The 16319-nt window shown below is 41.9% G+C and overlaps 4 protein-coding genes across 4 annotated transcripts; 2 read left to right on the top strand and 2 right to left on the bottom strand.

Moving 5' to 3' along the window:
• Positions 1 to 1271: 1271 nt before the first annotated feature.
• On the bottom strand, positions 1272 to 5065 carry LOC115755435 (ATP-dependent 6-phosphofructokinase 2). Its single transcript, XM_030694840.2, has 3 exons — positions 4639 to 5065; positions 3975 to 4330; positions 1272 to 2442 (listed from the first exon to the last, which is right to left on the bottom strand). Exons 1-3 carry the CDS (start codon positions 4913 to 4915, stop codon positions 1621 to 1623), a joined length of 1455 nt encoding a protein of 484 aa, XP_030550700.1. The 5' UTR covers positions 4916 to 5065; the 3' UTR covers positions 1272 to 1620.
• A 1005-nt stretch (positions 5066 to 6070) lies between these two features.
• On the top strand, positions 6071 to 8908 carry LOC125316657 (ras-related protein RABB1c). The gene is made up of 6 exons (XM_048285518.1): positions 6071 to 6319; positions 6741 to 6880; positions 7081 to 7163; positions 7681 to 7885; positions 7994 to 8062; positions 8583 to 8908. Exons 1-6 carry the CDS (start codon positions 6274 to 6276, stop codon positions 8673 to 8675), a joined length of 636 nt encoding a protein of 211 aa, XP_048141475.1. The 5' UTR covers positions 6071 to 6273; the 3' UTR covers positions 8676 to 8908.
• Positions 8909 to 9159: 251 nt separating this feature from the next.
• On the bottom strand, positions 9160 to 9741 carry LOC125316501 (chaperone protein DnaJ-like). Its single transcript, XM_048284860.1, has 2 exons — positions 9399 to 9741; positions 9160 to 9245 (listed from the first exon to the last, which is right to left on the bottom strand). The coding sequence occupies exons 1-2, from the start codon at positions 9739 to 9741 to the stop codon at positions 9160 to 9162; spliced, it is 429 nt and encodes a 142-aa protein (XP_048140817.1).
• A 3340-nt stretch (positions 9742 to 13081) lies between these two features.
• Positions 13082 to 16319, top strand: LOC115755434 (pentatricopeptide repeat-containing protein At3g24000, mitochondrial-like). The gene has a single exon (XM_048285546.1). It carries the CDS (start codon positions 13177 to 13179, stop codon positions 15187 to 15189), a length of 2013 nt encoding a protein of 670 aa, XP_048141503.1. The 5' UTR covers positions 13082 to 13176; the 3' UTR covers positions 15190 to 16319.

Genomic DNA, 16319 nt, shown 5'->3' with positions numbered 1-16319 from the left:
CAGATGAGTATTTGAATAACCACCATTCGATTTCGGAAATATAGGTTATGTTCGCCCATCCTACTAATCTCCATATTCGACCAAACATATTCTTCATAATTTTTTCAAATTGTTCAATCTCGTCTCCGTCCTTTTTTTTTTTTTTAGCAAACATGATCCTTGAACCATGCTTCTTTTTATTTAAGTTAGTCTTCTGTCAACAATGCAAACGAAAGCATTAATGCTTCTTCTTCTTTTTTTTTTTTTGGTTAGTGACCTCGACAAGTCTTCACCGGGGTCAACTCGGCCCCGATCGCCGCCAAACTGTGGCCGTCGCTGCAGAAAGTAGCATTGATGCTTATAGGGTTGCAATCTATTTTTTTTTTCAAACCGGTGCCATTATCCTGAAAATCCATCATTCAGACAAAATTCCTAAGTTGTTCAAAATAGGAACTCAAATCTCTTTTCAATCGGCTGCATATACAATTCTGATCAACTATTGTCGGTTGCTATGGAGTAGAGACCAAAAAAGGAGAAAGTTTTACCATGGTAATTCTTCATAAGAAGCAATCACGCGATCTTGAACACCGATTAAAACATGCCATTCTAACTTGTCTGGAATCTACTGAATGATTTAAAAAGAACACCCCAGAAAAATGAGCACCAACCAGGGTACTACTTTTTGGGTATTTTCCCATTTCAAACATCGGATGAAAGCTGACAAAGTATTCCCTCAGGACATATGCTCGACTCAAAGTGACTGGCAAACGACAAAATTCACATGCGACGAAGCAGACTAGGACAGTTGTAACATTCCAAGCACTTCTTTTTCCGATGGTAACATGTGTGGGAAGCTGGTTTGGCACCTAAATTGCACAAAAAAAAGTCCACCTTATGATTCCATGGGCTCGGTTCATGAGCTTTTGCGTTTTTCCTTAAATCTGTCTTTGGGCAGTCGTTCCCCTTGGAGACTTTGCTTTGTATGCTGATAAGGTTTTGTAGCTTTCGGGAAAGTTGCATTCCACAAAAGTTGCAATTCTCATTCTCATCTTTTACTTTTGAGAAAAGAACCACGAAAGCATCGCCAATTCTCTCCCGAAACAAAGAAAAATTGGCTATTTAGGGACCCCAAAACAGAGCTTGTCTGAAACTTTTCATGTGAACATTACATCTTCAGTGCTCAATCATAACGCATCTTTTCACTTTGCGGTTTTGCAAAGATTTCACAAAGGCCAGATGAGACATATTGGCCCCACATTCCATTCCCGCATTCCAAAGCAAAAGACCAAAGAAAGAAAACACACGATTGTCCACAAATAATTGCACCTAAACTTTGTCAAACAACAAAGAAAGTAGAGAAAGGGGAAACCCACGACCGACATAAATTTCACAACACCATCAAAGCTAAGACAACTTCGAATACCATGAAATATGTATCAGCTGATTTATGTTTCCAAGTTCTTGTTCTGGCAAAAAAACAAAAAATGTGTGTACTTCAACTGATTATAAAGCACATTAATCAGCGCTTTTATTCACTACCATATCGGGCGACTCCGACGTTTCCAATCACCCCGGAATGCGGAGCTGATAGGATCACAGCATGCTCATAAAACGAGCACCGCAAAATTTGGCATCGGACATCTAGCTCCTCACAAAATCAGGCTGATTGGTTACTGACCTGACCCACGCCCACTTATGGTCCTGCGTGTTGACCACGTTCTTGGCCTTGGCCACATCGTCGAGAGGTATGTACGCGTAGGTTCCATTTATAGGACCACAGACGAAGCCAGTATAACCAGCCATGAGTCCATGAATTCCTGAGTGAGCCAAAAGAGTGCAGTACAGATTGTCGGTGGCGTTCGCCGGGACTGCCCGGATCATATAGGTAGGATCGATGTACTTGACTGTGAACAGCTCGTTCGGATGATCCCGGTCCCACCATTTCTTCAGCTCTGACTTCAACCACCCACCAACGTCCAAGAACACGGGATTTCCCGATTCATCCCTCTCTTCCTTCTGTGATTCGGTTCGCGGTATAATAGACTGTCCCGCGCCCTCAGCAACCACTAGCACCGCATGTCCATTCTCTTTCAGTCTCCTGTCAAGAAACTCGAGCAGTCCACCTTTCCCTTCCAAGAAGAACTCGACTTCAGGAATCAAGCAGCAGTCGACATCACGATTACTGAGCGTTGCATGAAGAGCAATGTGGCCCGTACTTCGGCCCATCAGTTTCACAAGCCCAATTCCATTAACTGCACTTTCAGCCTCCACATGCGCAGCATTGATTGCTTGTTGCGCCATTTCGACCGCCGTCTGGAAGCCAAATGACCTATCAATAATGCCAATGTCGTTATCAACAGTTTTGGGAATTCCAACTACAGCTATTTTTAATTTCCGGCGACGTATTTCCTCAAATATCTTTACTGCGCCCCTCATTGTGCCGTCGCCACCAATGATGTACACCTGCACTGTACTAAAATTAGATATCGAACAAACAGTATAAAATTAGCAGCAATCTTCAAACTAGAATGGTGATGGCAGAAAAGGTCCCAACAAAAAAAAAATGCACATTATAATAACCACTCTTTGAATCCATGGCCTAAGTCCATGGTATTTAATATTGGACTTGAATGGTCAAGTTCTTCAAGATCAATAAACTTCTCCTCTCTCTCTCTCCATCACTTCATACAAGCTCTCCTTTATGAACATCTTACCTGAGCTTATCAGATCCAAAATTTTTGGAAACAACTTCCTCACTGTATGTTAGTAAAGGCGTGCCGACGAGTAGTCAGTCCATATACCTGTAATTACCCCCATTATTGTGCTTGCTTAGCTCCTCAAGCAAGTCTCGAGAATAAGGTCATTTTTCCCATAATTACACCATTCAGATGTTCACCTCATACCTAAAGCAAGTCCAAGATAAGATCACAGTTTCAAACTTGACAATTGCAAACGAAAACTCCATAAACAATGAAGGATGCTCACGACCCTGTCCCTGTACTCCATGACAAACATCACCCCAATCTTCTTTGGCTAGTAAAAAACTCAACATCATAACAGAGAGAAAAGCACATGTACTTGCTAAAGTGCTTCAGACTGTGGTTTTCTAGAGATAGGTTACTGAATGCCAATTTGGTAATACAGCACAAACTTTAGATGAACATAATAGGTTAAGCTATCTAGATAAAACAGAAAATTCATTTGCAGTAGCAAAGGAAAACGCAGGACTCATCTTAAGCCAATAAACATTTACAAGTATGCTAAGCTAAGAAATCGGTCTTCGAATGACGTTTTTTTGGCTTACCGGATCTCAGAAACAGGAAGAAATTCCTCTTTTCAGCTCAGATTCTTATCAAGAAAAGTTCAAAGTTCATCAAGCAGCATTGAGTTTTTGAAAAGATTAACCACGTTGAAATTGACTATTAGCAGAACTTCTATTTAAAACCAACTCTGCAACCCAAATTTCCCAAAGATAAAGTGTAGTCAAGTAGTATGTCCCATATTAATATGGTTAAGCCCAGAGTTCATGCATGATTTCATTGAACAAACTGCATGGTGGGGACAGCCCCAGAAATTGATAACTCTCGTCATACCATAAAATGACCAGGTTGTGTGAATGTACAAACTATTAAGAAGCATGGGCAACACAACTAAGACTCCATATGAAATCATAGGCAAAGACCAGCACCACCTCATCCAATTGAGAGCCACTTCAACCAACAACAGCTGACCTTTCAGCAACATGAGGACAGTCAGCCGTAAATCAAACTCATATTGACATATCACAGATGAAAAGTTAAGGTAAAATTAATGTTAAACCAGATCCAGTCAGAACTCCACTAGTAATATGGCAAATTAGTGCATCCTAAGTAAAAGAGACCAAGATTGGACTATATCTGGTTCATCACCGACTTGCTAGAAAATGAGCAAGCTAATGTCCTGCTCACAATCTAATCCCCAACGCTACAACAGAAGAGAATCGCTAAAATACGAACCTGATTAAACCCCTTCTCTTCAATAGCATTGACAATCTTTTCGAGATCAAAGCCACCCCTTGAGGTCTCGAGTGCGGTGCCGCCCCTCTTGTGCCACCCGTGCACCATCTTGGGACTCAACTTCACTGGCTCACACGAGTAAAACCCTCTGTACCCTGCCGTAATCCCATATATCTCACGGACGTCATACAACTCCCACAGCCCCACTACAAGCTCTCTGATCACTGTGTTCAGCCCCGGGCACAGCCCTCCGCATGTGACGATTGCCGCCCGTACTTCAGAGGGCTCAAAGAACACGCGCTCGCGCGGGCCTGCCCTGTGGTAGGCCAGGTGTGGCGCCGGCGGAGAAAACATACCTGTCCCAAAAGATTACATACCCAAAAGCTCGAATTAACATACTGTTAACAGACAGTGTCACGATTTCACAACTTTGGAAGGCACCTATTATAATATCCATTCCACGAGAGCTCAAAATACGAAGTTACTAGCTTAGAAAGTAACATAATACTAGATTAACAGAATAAGACTGCTAAATTTAAGCTGAATTTCAAGGAGAATCACCAAACTCGCATTGATCAGTATTCAAGAAACCAGTAATCATGCACTGCCCACATGTAAAAAAAAAAAGAGAGAACTTTCAGACATGAATAAGACTAAGGAGTACCAGAGAGATCATAGACGATCTGACGGAGGATGACGTCGCAGGGGTAGATGTAGAAGCCGTCGATCGGATGGAAGAAGCGGTTGCTATCGAGCGGGTTGGGCAGAGTTTGGAGGTTCTGGAGGTAATCGGCGAGGTGGGGGAGTCTCTGGAGGCTCACTGGAGCGAATGAGAAGGTGTCGAGCGACTGATCTTGCCGCTGCCGTTGCTGTTCGCTCGGTGACTGTGTGTCGGCAGAAGTGGTGAGGTTGGCGGTGACTTCTGGGCATGAGACCGCCATCTCCGACGACGAAGAGGACGGTGAGGTGATGATACGAGCGAGAGGGACGAGGGGTTTCTGCTCCGGGCAAGAACTTTCCCGGGAAGGGAGGGAGTTGCAGAGGATTGTGGGTTCCTCGAGAGCTCTTGGATGCTGACACGATTGACGAGTTACGTGGGTGAAGCAGAGGATCTGTGGAAGACGACACGTGTGCTTGGACGACTGCCTGCTTGGGAGCACAAGATGATGAAACTTCACGCAACCATTTGTCCACCGGACCGCTCTGTTTTTTGCGGTTCTTTCGCAGTTAATAACCATGGAATCGTCGAAACTGTCGTAAAATAATTTTATGTGTTGCGATATGCCTTAATATTGTACGATATATTTAAGATACTGTAGAAAATGCCAAGAGAATATAGGTCTAGTAGAGAGCCCCGGGATTCAAAGTGAATTTTTTTTTTAAATCCGACAAAATATGACAACTTTAATGGTCAATGGAGAACAAGCAAACAAGGATAAATTTTTTATATCGGCTTGTGCACTGATAACGGGTGTGATCTACAAAAATCGTATTTTGAAAGCGCTCAAAAATCTTTGTACGCATAAAAATCATCTCCTTCAAATTTAAAGGGTCTGATAGAAAAATTGGCATCGATCGGATGGTTTTGAAATTAGCATATTAAAGTCAATATCCTTCGGTTATTCTTTGTTCTGGAAGAAAAAAAGAAAGGAACTATTCTTTGTTCATTCTTTGACTTTTTGAGAAAATGTAGACTCCAGCCTATCAAGGCCAAGAATCAAAGACATCAATCAGAACAGACTTTAAGTGAAAATGTAAAACACTATTAGGTAAAGTTTAATGTTTGACTGGTCCTGAAACACGGATGTTCAGGGATGATTTCGACCGGAAAAAAAACACAGAGCTTTCTAGCATTTGACCGGTCCCGGAACACGAATGTTCAGGAATGCTCGATATAGGCAGGATGAAGTCAAAGGTGAGAAAAAAGAAAAACCAGATCGCAAAATGTCTGGATGCGGAAGGTCGCAAGGCGGCCTTTTTATGGGACTTGAGACCTGTACACGTACGCATCGCACACTTGTACTCCCGCGCATGTCCGCACCCCGAACAAAGACGCGCTGAGTGGACCGCGTGATATAACCTTTCCCCTTTGCTAGATCGCGGAAGAGAGAGAAGGACGCAGAGGACACACCTTTGACTCTCTTCCCCTTCTTTCCCTTGTGAAGGCGAAAGCCTCCCTCTCTTTTTGAGATTTCGATCGGTTTCTGTCCGATTTCGTCGGGGAGTTCTTTGCTTAGGGACGAACCGAATCGGAACCGGATCGAATCTCTGTCCCGTCGTGTCCAGTTTCGATCGGAGGATGTCGTACGCTTACCTCTTCAAGTACATCATCATCGGCGATACAGGTACTCCTCCTGAATACCCAATTGGTTTTGCGCTGTTGGGCAGCTTGGATTCTGGCACCCCTTTTCGAGTCTTGGGAAATAGTTGTTGATATGATCACCTTCCTTGTTTTGTCGATTCGGATGATTGATCTTTTCGAGGAGCTTACGGCTCGGGTTGGGTGATTCGTTATTGGAATTTCATTGTCCCAACTTGCTTTTTTCGATGTGTTTGTCGCGTGCTGAGGCTTGAACGAGCTTTTCAATGGCGCCTCCGATGCATCGATCCTCAAAATGAGTCGCCCGAGTTCTAAATTTTGGATTTTTAGTTTTCGGTTTTATGGAAATTGGTGCTGTTGATGTGAGCTTGGGATGAGCTATCGGCAATGTTTCGCGAATTGGACGTAACGAGTGTGACCTGAGCTTGGCTGCTCTTCCTCTGTAGGAGTTGGAAAATCATGTCTTCTTCTTCAATTCACCGACAAGAGGTTCCAGCCGGTGCATGACTTGACAATTGGTGTTGAATTCGGGGCCAGGATGATCACCATTGACAACAAGCCAATCAAGCTTCAGATTTGGGACACGGTTTGTGTTCTCTCCTCAAACTTGTGTAACAGACAGCCCTATGTGGATTGGACATCCTTAGCTTTATGAGTCTTTTCTCTTAGTATATGAGGAAACTGGTTGGACTTTGCTGGAGCATTGGTATTTCGTAGTTTAAATATGACAATTCTCTTGTTCTTTGTGGCACCTTTTGAAGCTGAAGTTTGTGTTATATATGCCAGGCTGGTCAAGAATCCTTCAGATCCATCACTAGGTCTTACTACAGAGGAGCTGCTGGTGCATTGCTTGTTTATGATATTACAAGGTACATTTTCCCCTGCTGTTGTATATGTTGTTTCAATCATGAGGCGGTTTGCTTTTGAATTCAGAGGCTTCTTTTTAATCCTTAAAGCGAGTAGCTGATGTTCTCCAATCAGATGTCTCCATATGGCAGTGTGGAAAGTACAGTATTCACTTATTGCTATTGTTGCATCTGAAAGTTGCTACATAGACCAAGTCCGGTCTTGATGGTTTAATGTGGAGATATGGTGTTTTTTAGATCATTTGAATAGTAAACCATGATGTCATGAAGCAACTTAACCTTTTAGAATAGTTGACAATGGTCTACAAAATTTTACATGGTACAAAGCAGGAGTTCAAATTTTTCCGGGCCCTTTTTTGCCTTTATTTCCCACCTACACGTGAGAGAAAATGTTAGAATATTCTAACACTCAACCACACCTCATCTAACAGTTTAAACTTTTAAAATAGTTATCGGTGGTCCCTTGAACTTTCGCAAATGTTCAATTCAGATTTTACATGGTTGGCTCTTCTTTTTCTAGGAGAGAGACTTTTAATCATCTGGCTAGCTGGCTAGAAGACGCAAGACAGCATGCAAACGCAAACATGACTATTATGCTCATTGGCAATAAGTGTGATCTTGCTCATAGAAGAGCTGTAAGCACAGAGGAAGGGGAGCAGTTTGCAAAGGAGCATGGTTTAATCTTCATGGAGGCTTCTGCAAAGACTGCTCAGAATGTGGAAGAGGTGACGAATCTAAGATTTAAGATGAAGATTTCTTGTAATGCAATTACTTCTTGGCCCTCATAGTTTCCTTGGATTTATCTTAACTGATGGAAGAAGCTCTCCTGACAGGCATTTATCAAGACAGCGGCAACTATATACAAGAAAATTCAGGATGGAGTATTTGATGTGTCAAATGAGGTAGGTTCTGGGTTTTGTCATTCCTTGACATTTATTTTCTGCAGATGGGATTATATGATGTATGTTAGGTGTTTGGGATCAGAGACTGGTACAAAGATATTCTGTTATTATGCTTAAGTCCGTTTCTTTCAATTTGCTTATAATTAAGTTTGAGAATAGTTCCCATTTTGCATGTGGTCTTTTGTTGGAGGCGATCATGTCTTCTTGCAGTTACCCTTAGAATTTAGTTATTCTGTAAGACAGGCGCATGTTTGTAAATGTGGTAGTTTCTTTTTTCCAGGCTCACGTTTTAAAGTGATAATATAGGACAAGATAAGTAGGTAAGTGATCTGTATAGTGATGTCCCGTTGTATTGTTCACCTTTGTTAATAGGATCACCGTTGAATCGATTGAGTCCATATTAGTAGATGGTCGTATCGAGTATCTGTTTCATTGACCGATATGATCAGGGTTTACATACTAGAATATGGTTAGCATTGTTTACACTTTTCTAACGTATGTCCGGGGCCGTCTGTTGCAGTCTTACGGAATAAAAGTGGGATACGGTGGAATTCCTGGTCCGTCAGGAGGCAGAGATGGCGGTGCTTCTCAATCAGGAGGATGTTGCAGCTAGACCTGAAGTGGATCTTCACTTCCCTCAAGATACTTTGACTTTGCTTTATCTCTTATTTGCAGTCTGAATTGTGAGTTATTATTTGTAAGTGAAAAAATTCTACACTTGACATGCCTGGACTTCTTTTGGTGATCTTGATTGTAAAGTCAGCAGTGTGTTCAGTTTCATCTGTAAGTGGTCTGGGAACAATCACAAGTTGTTGGAATACAAGGAAAAGAGGCCATTCTTTTTGTATGTCCTATTGACTTTTTCTGTACTCAAAAGTCCATCCTGTCTCTGGATGACTCGGGCCAATTCAAGATGGTTGAACTAGATATAAGTTCATTGTACCTCGTCAGCCTATGTAGACACGCACCGTCATATTATGGGAATCTAATGAGAAGTTGTTAGCAGATTTCTTGCGAATGTTTCTTCTGTGTTCATCGAACTTAGTTGGCACTATATGTCAGGCAATGGTTTTTCCTGTTCTTGGTATTAGGGAACATCAGTAGTACTTCAGAGTTTCAGCTACGTTATGAAAGGAAGCGTAGAAATCTGATTTCTGGTTAGAACCGCCGCCCTGCTCTGAAACTTGGAAAATCAGATTGGACAACCACTTACAAAACAATGATGAGCCAAAAAAGAAAACATGGTTTTGATGTCCATACTGTCGTAGCTACCAGCATTGATCTGTTTCCCATCTTCTGTTTGACCGGGGCGCCATGCTCGAGCATCTAGAACTACAATGTAACCGCATGGACAGATCATAGCGAGCTCTGGCTGTTGGATCAGATAACATGGCGTAGGCATTATGAATTTCGATGAAGTCGCCCTCGTCTCCATTTGTCAAAGCCGAGTCCGGGTGGTAGAGCTTCGCCAATCTACGGTAAGCGGCCTTGATCTCTGCCTGCGAAGCGGAAGGCTTGACGCGGAGCACTTGGTACGGCGTGGCTGACGAGTCTCTGACAATCGGGACAGCCTCAACAGTAGCCGTGGCAGCTGCCGAGATAACATTGAACTTCTTGGGATGTGATTTTCCGAAACTGGAAGGAAGATGTGGGAGCGGAAGAGACAGGAGTTTCGACATATCGCGGAAGAGAGACAATACAAAGGTGAGTTGAAAGGCAAAGAGCTTCTCAGCTGTCAAGGACTGATCGTGTGGGAAGAGAGGAATTGTGTGCGGAGGATGGAGGATGTGGCGATGGGTGTTAAATGAGTTGCAGGAGAAGGGATGCAGTGGGCGCCAACCATTTTCTTGAAATGGTGTGTTTCGGCAGTTTTTTTTTGCTGTTCCTGGTTTGTTTTTGCACATGGTTCGATGAAAGTGTCTTTTGCTTCATTTGGAGATCATCAACGGCCAGCCAGCAATCCACGTCACGCTCTTGTATTCCAGGAAAACGGCTTGTGTTAACTTAGAAAAAAGGGGATCGTCACGTGGACGATGCCACCTTAAGCATTCCTGATCACAGACAAAGTAGTGGCATCACGCACAAAGCGGAAACTGCCGAGGCCTGTCCGGAAGAGCTGAGTTTTCTATGGACGCGTCAAACTGCGGCTCGGACGTCACTGCTCATCGCGTCATGGAGCCGAGGGCTAGAGGTCAATTGAAGTGGGAATTAGACACGGTGATGAACCCGACCGTCCGGGTACACAGTGTAACAGACCAAATATATTCGGACAAACGGATTGGAATTCGGTATAACATGATTGACTTGCCGTGGCACATCCTTTCGAATGCCAAAAACACGCTGATTAGAGATTAGTGATTTCAAGTTCCATACATGTTCCACCTAAAACTTGAAACTTACTTGTCGGAACAGATTTCTTATTTTTTGGAATTTAGAACCTATGTAGGTTCCAAGGTCAATACGAAGGTCTACCCAGGTTCTATTGTTTTGGCTAAGCCTAATACATATAGGGAGCGAATAGGTGTTTTTAATTTAACTCAGATAAATAATGCATAATTAAAATAATCAAGAATCTTGTAATGCTTATACTAAATAGTAAATATAGGTGAGTAGATAGTAGAAGACAATGCACAAGAAATTATAGTGGTTTGGCTTTTAGTAAGCCTACGTCCACTCTCCCACACTAGCAACCTACTAGTTGTATTCTATTAAGTAATCGGATGAGAGATTACGGAAAAATGTGATCGCTTAATCATAAACACTTCCAACAGAAGGGAGTTGTCTTGGTCATCTCACTCTACACACTTAATCCTGTATCATACCTCTCATAAGATTTCAAGTAAACGCTTAAGTAGACAATTTTATCAAATAAAACTCTCTTGGAATAAGGATAATGAATTCTTGATCTCTCTTCTTGGTTTTCGAGCTTTGTGCTCTTTACACTCCTCATCTTTCATAGCTCCCGCTGGACGGAACCACTCCGAGGATCAACATCCAAAAACTAGCCGTTGGTTGATTGATAAAAATCACGAACCGTTAAGGTGAGAACAATCGAAATTTTGAGATGATTTGTTCACCCATACAAATAAATCCTAGAATCCTTAAACTAAGCATCTAATAAATATAATTGTCTAACAAGTGGTTGCCAATCAATCAAGACTCATTGAATGGATAGTCTCAAGAATATCTTTGAGATTGATTAGTCAATCAATTTAACTTAGGAACGCAATCCTAACTAGATAATTGACCATTAGCGGGGAAATTTAATCTGCTAAAATAAGCAAGAATAAGATTGATTAAACAATGAGGATAAAATTAGGGATCAAAATATATCTCGTCATGATTCTCGTATCAGTCTGCATCAGCCACAAATCCCGCTTCTATCAGAATAGAAGCATTAGGCAAATTAAGTCTTTAAAGACGTTGAGATATATTCAAAGAGAATCCTAAAAGCATAAATCAAAATCTTTTCAACAGAGTGTGGTAGTTTTGTTTCCTTCAAAATTAAACTTCCCGATAGGTTTGTCCTATATTTTTAATTGAACGATTGTAGTGAATTATCACTTTTAATGACCATCAATGGTCATTACAATCTATTGATCATAATTCATATTTAAACACATGAATAAATATGAAATATTAATAAAGTAAAAGTCGCTATCATAAATATCGCTAGAAAAGGAAGCTCAAATTAGTGGTATCGAATCATGCACTCATCATCGGACATCATGGAATACGGCAAGATTGTCGGAAATGGAACTTGAAACCTATTTGTGGAAACAGATTCCTCAATTTTTGAAATATAAAACTACCTTATATATCTTGAAACCTATAACCGGACCGATTCTCCATCGGCCCGATTCCAGGTTCCAGGGGTTATTAGAGCCATGCTCACACCTAACACTAATATTTTTGTTGTGCGATAGCCCGCAGAAATGTAAGGGTAAACGTTACATTTAGGAAAAAGCATTCAGGGAATTACCTTGGAAAGCACCATAGTATGAAGGTCGCCAACCATGGTGAGGGGCTCACCCAGATCCGGGGGAGGGTGTTGACCCTCTCCTGCCATAGCTATAAAAAAAAAGGGGGGGAAAAGCCACTAAAAACCCTAAACTATGCTTTTTGTGACACATTTACCCCAAACTTTTCTTTGTGACGCAAAAAACCTTAAACTTATATGCATGTGACACATTTACCTCAAACTTATGCTCGTGTGACACATTTACCCCAAACTTTTTGTTGTGACATTAAAAACTCCAAACTTATATTAGTGTGACACATTTACCTCAAAATTTTGAGGTAAATGTGTTACACGAATATAAGTTTAGGATTTTTTATGTCACAAAAAAATATTTTGGGGTAAATATATCACACGGGTATAAGTTTAGGGTTTTCAATGTCACAAGAAAAAGTTTGGGGTAAATGTGTCTCATGAGTAAAAATTTGGGATTTTTGGTGTCACAAAAAAAAGTTTAGGGTAAATGTGTCACGATTGGCATAGTTAAGGGTTTTTGGTAGTTTTTCCCCCAAAAAAAAAGGAAAAAACAAAATAGAAAATTTCAAAAAATTGTTAATTTTTTTTTTAAAAAAAATTGCTCACTCGAGCATTGGTCGTGCCACGAAGAATGACCAACATCTACAACAAGAATTTCAGGCCAAAATTAACCGAATGGACTCAATTGGTAAAACGTGAAAATGTTTAAAACTCAATTGTCACAATTAAAAGATTTAGGACTAAATTAACAAAATTGCAATAGATTTACGACTTTTTAGACATTTTTTCCATTTATTCTTTATATGTTCTTCCCTAATTAGTTCAAGAACTAATTCTTCTAAATAATCAATCAGGAGAAATTGCATGGCCTTGAGAAATTAGTTAAATCATCGCTTAAAAGAATTCATGTATTTCGATTTCTTTTTCTTTCTTTTTTTGGGTCAAAATATTTAGATTTCTTCAATTTGCATTACTTTTTGGAGTCTACAGAATTAGTTGACCCATAAATGTCAACGTTATGGTGATATAATTCTTGTAGCCTGCGCAATCAAACAGAAACTGGGCAAGACATAAAGCCGAGCCGACGCCATATCGGGTTGATACGGTCGCATCCAATTCCATGTTCCCTCGGTGCGTTCTTTGCCTTCTCGTGATGAAGATGCAAACTTGGTGTCGCAAAACTGTTTCCTTCGCTTGTAACAAGTACGTGATTGCTGGATCAGTCGTCTCAAGGCCCGTTACCTCCTCCGCGACTCATGCAGCCGTCTCGGACCCAGATGCGTCAGAACCTGAGAGCTCGAATGAACCTTGTGTCATACAATCCAAGGACCTTCTTCGCAGAAGCTCAGGTCCTGGGACTGGGCTTCACGTCCTCGACTTATTCGATCGCGGTATGTTGCAGCCTGATCGAGCTCTTTACAACAGCATGCTCAGGAGATGTACCCAGTTGAAGAAGCTCAAAGAGGGGAAGTTGGTCAGTGCCCACGTTCTCAAGTCGATATTCAAGCATGATAGGCTGCTCCATAATACAATCCTCAATATGTATGCCAAGTGCGGCCTCATGGATGAAGCTCGGCAGTTGTTCGATGAAATGCCCGTGAGGGATGTGGTTACTTGGACTACTATGATAACTGGGTATTCCCAGAACAACCAGTCTGATGGGGCGGTTGCTTTGTTTCCGCAGATGCTTTGGATGGGTTTGCAGCCAAATGAGTTTACATTGTCAAGCCTTCTCAAGGCTCTTGGGTTCTGGCCTAGCGATGAGTGCGGTAGGCAGCTTCATGCCTATTGTTTGAAATATGGATATTGCTCGAATCTTTATGTTGGTAGTGCTTTGGTTGACATGTATGTTAGGCATGACCGGATTGACAAAGCCCAGTCAATTTTCTGTCTGCTAGTGAACAAGAATGAGGTATCGTGGAATGCTTTGATTGCTGGATATGCTAGGAAAGGCGAGGGCGAGCGCGCTCTTTTTATGCTCCAGGAGATGCTGAGGGCTGGTTTCGAACCCACTCATTTCACGTACTCCAGTGCGTTTGGTGCCTTATCGGCTACCGGATCTTTGGAGCAGGGAAAATGGGTTCATGCACATATGATCAAATCAGGGGGTCAGCTTATTGAATTTGTGGGAAATGCTCTCCTCGACATGTATGCGAAGTCCGGTAGCATTGAGGATGCTGAAAAAGTTTTTTATAGGTTGTTGAGACAGGATTTAGTTTCTTGGAATTCACTGCTCACTGGATATGCTAAACATGGGCGTGGGAGGGAATGTGTGAGCAAATTTGAAGAAATGCGGAGGATAGGAATTCAACCGAATAACATAACCTTCCTCTGTGTTCTGAATGCTTGTAGTCATGCTGGACTTTTGGACGAAGGGCAGTACTATTTCCATTTGATGAAGAAATATAATGTGGAGGCACGCATTGTGCATCATGTGACGATAGTTGATCTTCTGGGTCGAGCGGGTCTTTTGGATCGAGCGAAAAAGTTCATAGAGGAGATGCCTATTGAACCTACTGCGGAAATTTGGGGGGCATTGCTTGGTGCTTGTAGGATGCATAAAGACATGAAGTTGGGTGCATATGCGGCGGAGCGGGTTTTCGAGCTCAATCCCAATGATTCGGGGCCCCTCGTGTTGTTGTCTAACATATATGCCTCAGCGGGTAGATGGGGCGATGTGGTTAAAGTGAGAAGGATGATGCAGAAGAGTGGGGTGAAAAAGGAGCCCGCATGTAGTTGGGTGGATATTGAGAACAAGGTCCATATGTTTGTGGCTAATGATGATTCTCATCCACATGGAAAAGAAATCCGAAAGATGTGGGAAGAAGTCAGTGCAAAGATCAAGGAGATGGGTTATGTTCCAGACACTAGCCATGTGCTTTTCTTTGCGGACGAACAAGAGAGGGAATCGAGATTGCAACACCATAGTGAGAAGCTTGCTCTGGCATTTGCAATTCTAAGTACACCCCCTGGATCTACCATCCGGATCAAGAAGAACATCAGAGTTTGTGGTGATTGTCACTCAGCATTTAAGTTGGCATCTAAGGTGTTGGATAGAGAAATCATCCTTAGAGATACCAATAGATTTCATCATTTCCATGATGGCTCCTGTTCTTGTGGGGACTATTGGTAATGCAAGCTAGAATGCATAACCCTATAAGGTTGACTGGTTATTAGTGATTCTATTGCTTACTTACCTGCTGCTTTCATCGGCCATAAATTCGAATCAATGGCTTCGCCTGCTTGGCGCGCCCCCAAGCAGGTGTTTTGCCCTGCAATAGTTGTAATGAAGGGTCTGGGGAGTTGGTGGAATAAGAGAGCCCCCTTAGGCAGCTCCAAAAAAGAAGGTCGGCATGTGGAAATGTTGGATTTTTTAAGGACCAAGGCTATGGTGAATCTTGGAAAGCCAGAGAGTAGAGTTTTTGCGATTGTGGTAATCAATCAGCCCACCAACTATTTATTGAGCTTTGTGATATGGCAGCAAAGAAAAGGATTATCAGCCTGGTTGCATGGTATGTTGATTGTCATCTTGGATCAAGCGATAGTCCATTTTGCATCAATATCTAAGGGATTCTTTGGTTTGGGCCGATGAAGCTTCAACAGGAAACACACAAGGTTAGGATGGTATCCCGATTGATGGTTTGCATGCTCATTGCAGATACAAAAGTTATAGCTTGTGCATGCTCATACCGAACTTAGATTTTATACGTCTGGATTGACTTGAATCTCAGTTGAGAGCCTATTCTTTTGTTAATTTTTGTTCACTCAGACAAGGCGATCAAGTGGTGAAGCTTGATATGAAGCAGAAGACGATTCTCATGCTAGAAAAGCATGGTCTTTTCTATCAAAGGCATGAATCAATCCAAAGGAAATCATAAGTGAAGATTGGGTTGAAAGCGGATAACAAGGAAGCAAGGAGCAACCTTCTGAGGTTGGCCAGACGTATGCCCATTTAGTTGCCATTAGAATTAGCAACTCTTTTTTGTTAATTGCCCATGTCAAATGGACAGCTTTCCCATGTCAATGGACAGTGTTCACGCATATCACAGAGTAGGCATTCAAATGTCGAATTTGACGGAACTGAGGCCTCGCAAGCTGCATGTTGTTTCAAGGTTCAAGGTTGAACGGTACTGAATCTCCCTAGGTCAAATTTAGGTGCCCGATAGGAAATGTGTCTTCTGCATCATGTGAGACAGTGGGTGATGTATCTTGTATCTCGTTCAGTTTCAATTTTGATCCGCTTCATTGTTCAGCAGTGTAAAA

Source organism: Rhodamnia argentea, chromosome 9 (assembly GCF_020921035.1).
Source record: "Rhodamnia argentea isolate NSW1041297 chromosome 9, ASM2092103v1, whole genome shotgun sequence".
NCBI lineage: Eukaryota > Viridiplantae > Streptophyta > Magnoliopsida > Myrtales > Myrtaceae > Rhodamnia > Rhodamnia argentea.
The sequence above is the reverse complement of the archived record's forward strand: the minus strand, read 5'-3'. Positions and strand labels throughout refer to the sequence as shown.

Bases quoted from the DNA above. Each gene is read 5' to 3' on its own strand.
- LOC115755435 (XM_030694840.2), bottom strand. From the start codon at position 4,915: ATGGCGGTCTCATGCCCAGAAGTCACCGCCAACCTCACCACTTCTGCC. The intron at 4,331-4,638 runs GTACTCCTTAGT...CTTTTGGGACAG, and splicing joins GATCGTCTATGATCTCTCTG to GTATGTTTTCTCCGCCGGCG. The intron at 2,443-3,974 runs GTTCGTATTTTA...AGTACAGTGCAG, and splicing joins AAGAGAAGGGGTTTAATCAG to GTGTACATCATTGGTGGCGA.
- LOC125316657 (XM_048285518.1), top strand. From the start codon at position 6,274: ATGTCGTACGCTTACCTCTTCAAGTACATCATCATCGGCGATACAG. The intron at 6,320-6,740 runs GTACTCCTCCTG...CTTCCTCTGTAG, and splicing joins CATCATCATCGGCGATACAG to GAGTTGGAAAATCATGTCTT. The intron at 7,886-7,993 runs GTGACGAATCTA...CTCTCCTGACAG, and splicing joins CTGCTCAGAATGTGGAAGAG to GCATTTATCAAGACAGCGGC.
- LOC125316501 (XM_048284860.1), bottom strand. From the start codon at position 9,741: ATGTCGAAACTCCTGTCTCTTCCGCTCCCACATCTTCCTTCCAGTTTC. The intron at 9,246-9,398 runs GTAGTTCTAGAT...TGATTTTCCAAG, and splicing joins TCTGTCCATGCGGTTACATT to TTTCAGAGCAGGGCGGCGGT.
- LOC115755434 (XM_048285546.1), top strand. From the start codon at position 13,177: ATGTTCCCTCGGTGCGTTCTTTGCCTTCTCGTGATGAAGATGCAAACT.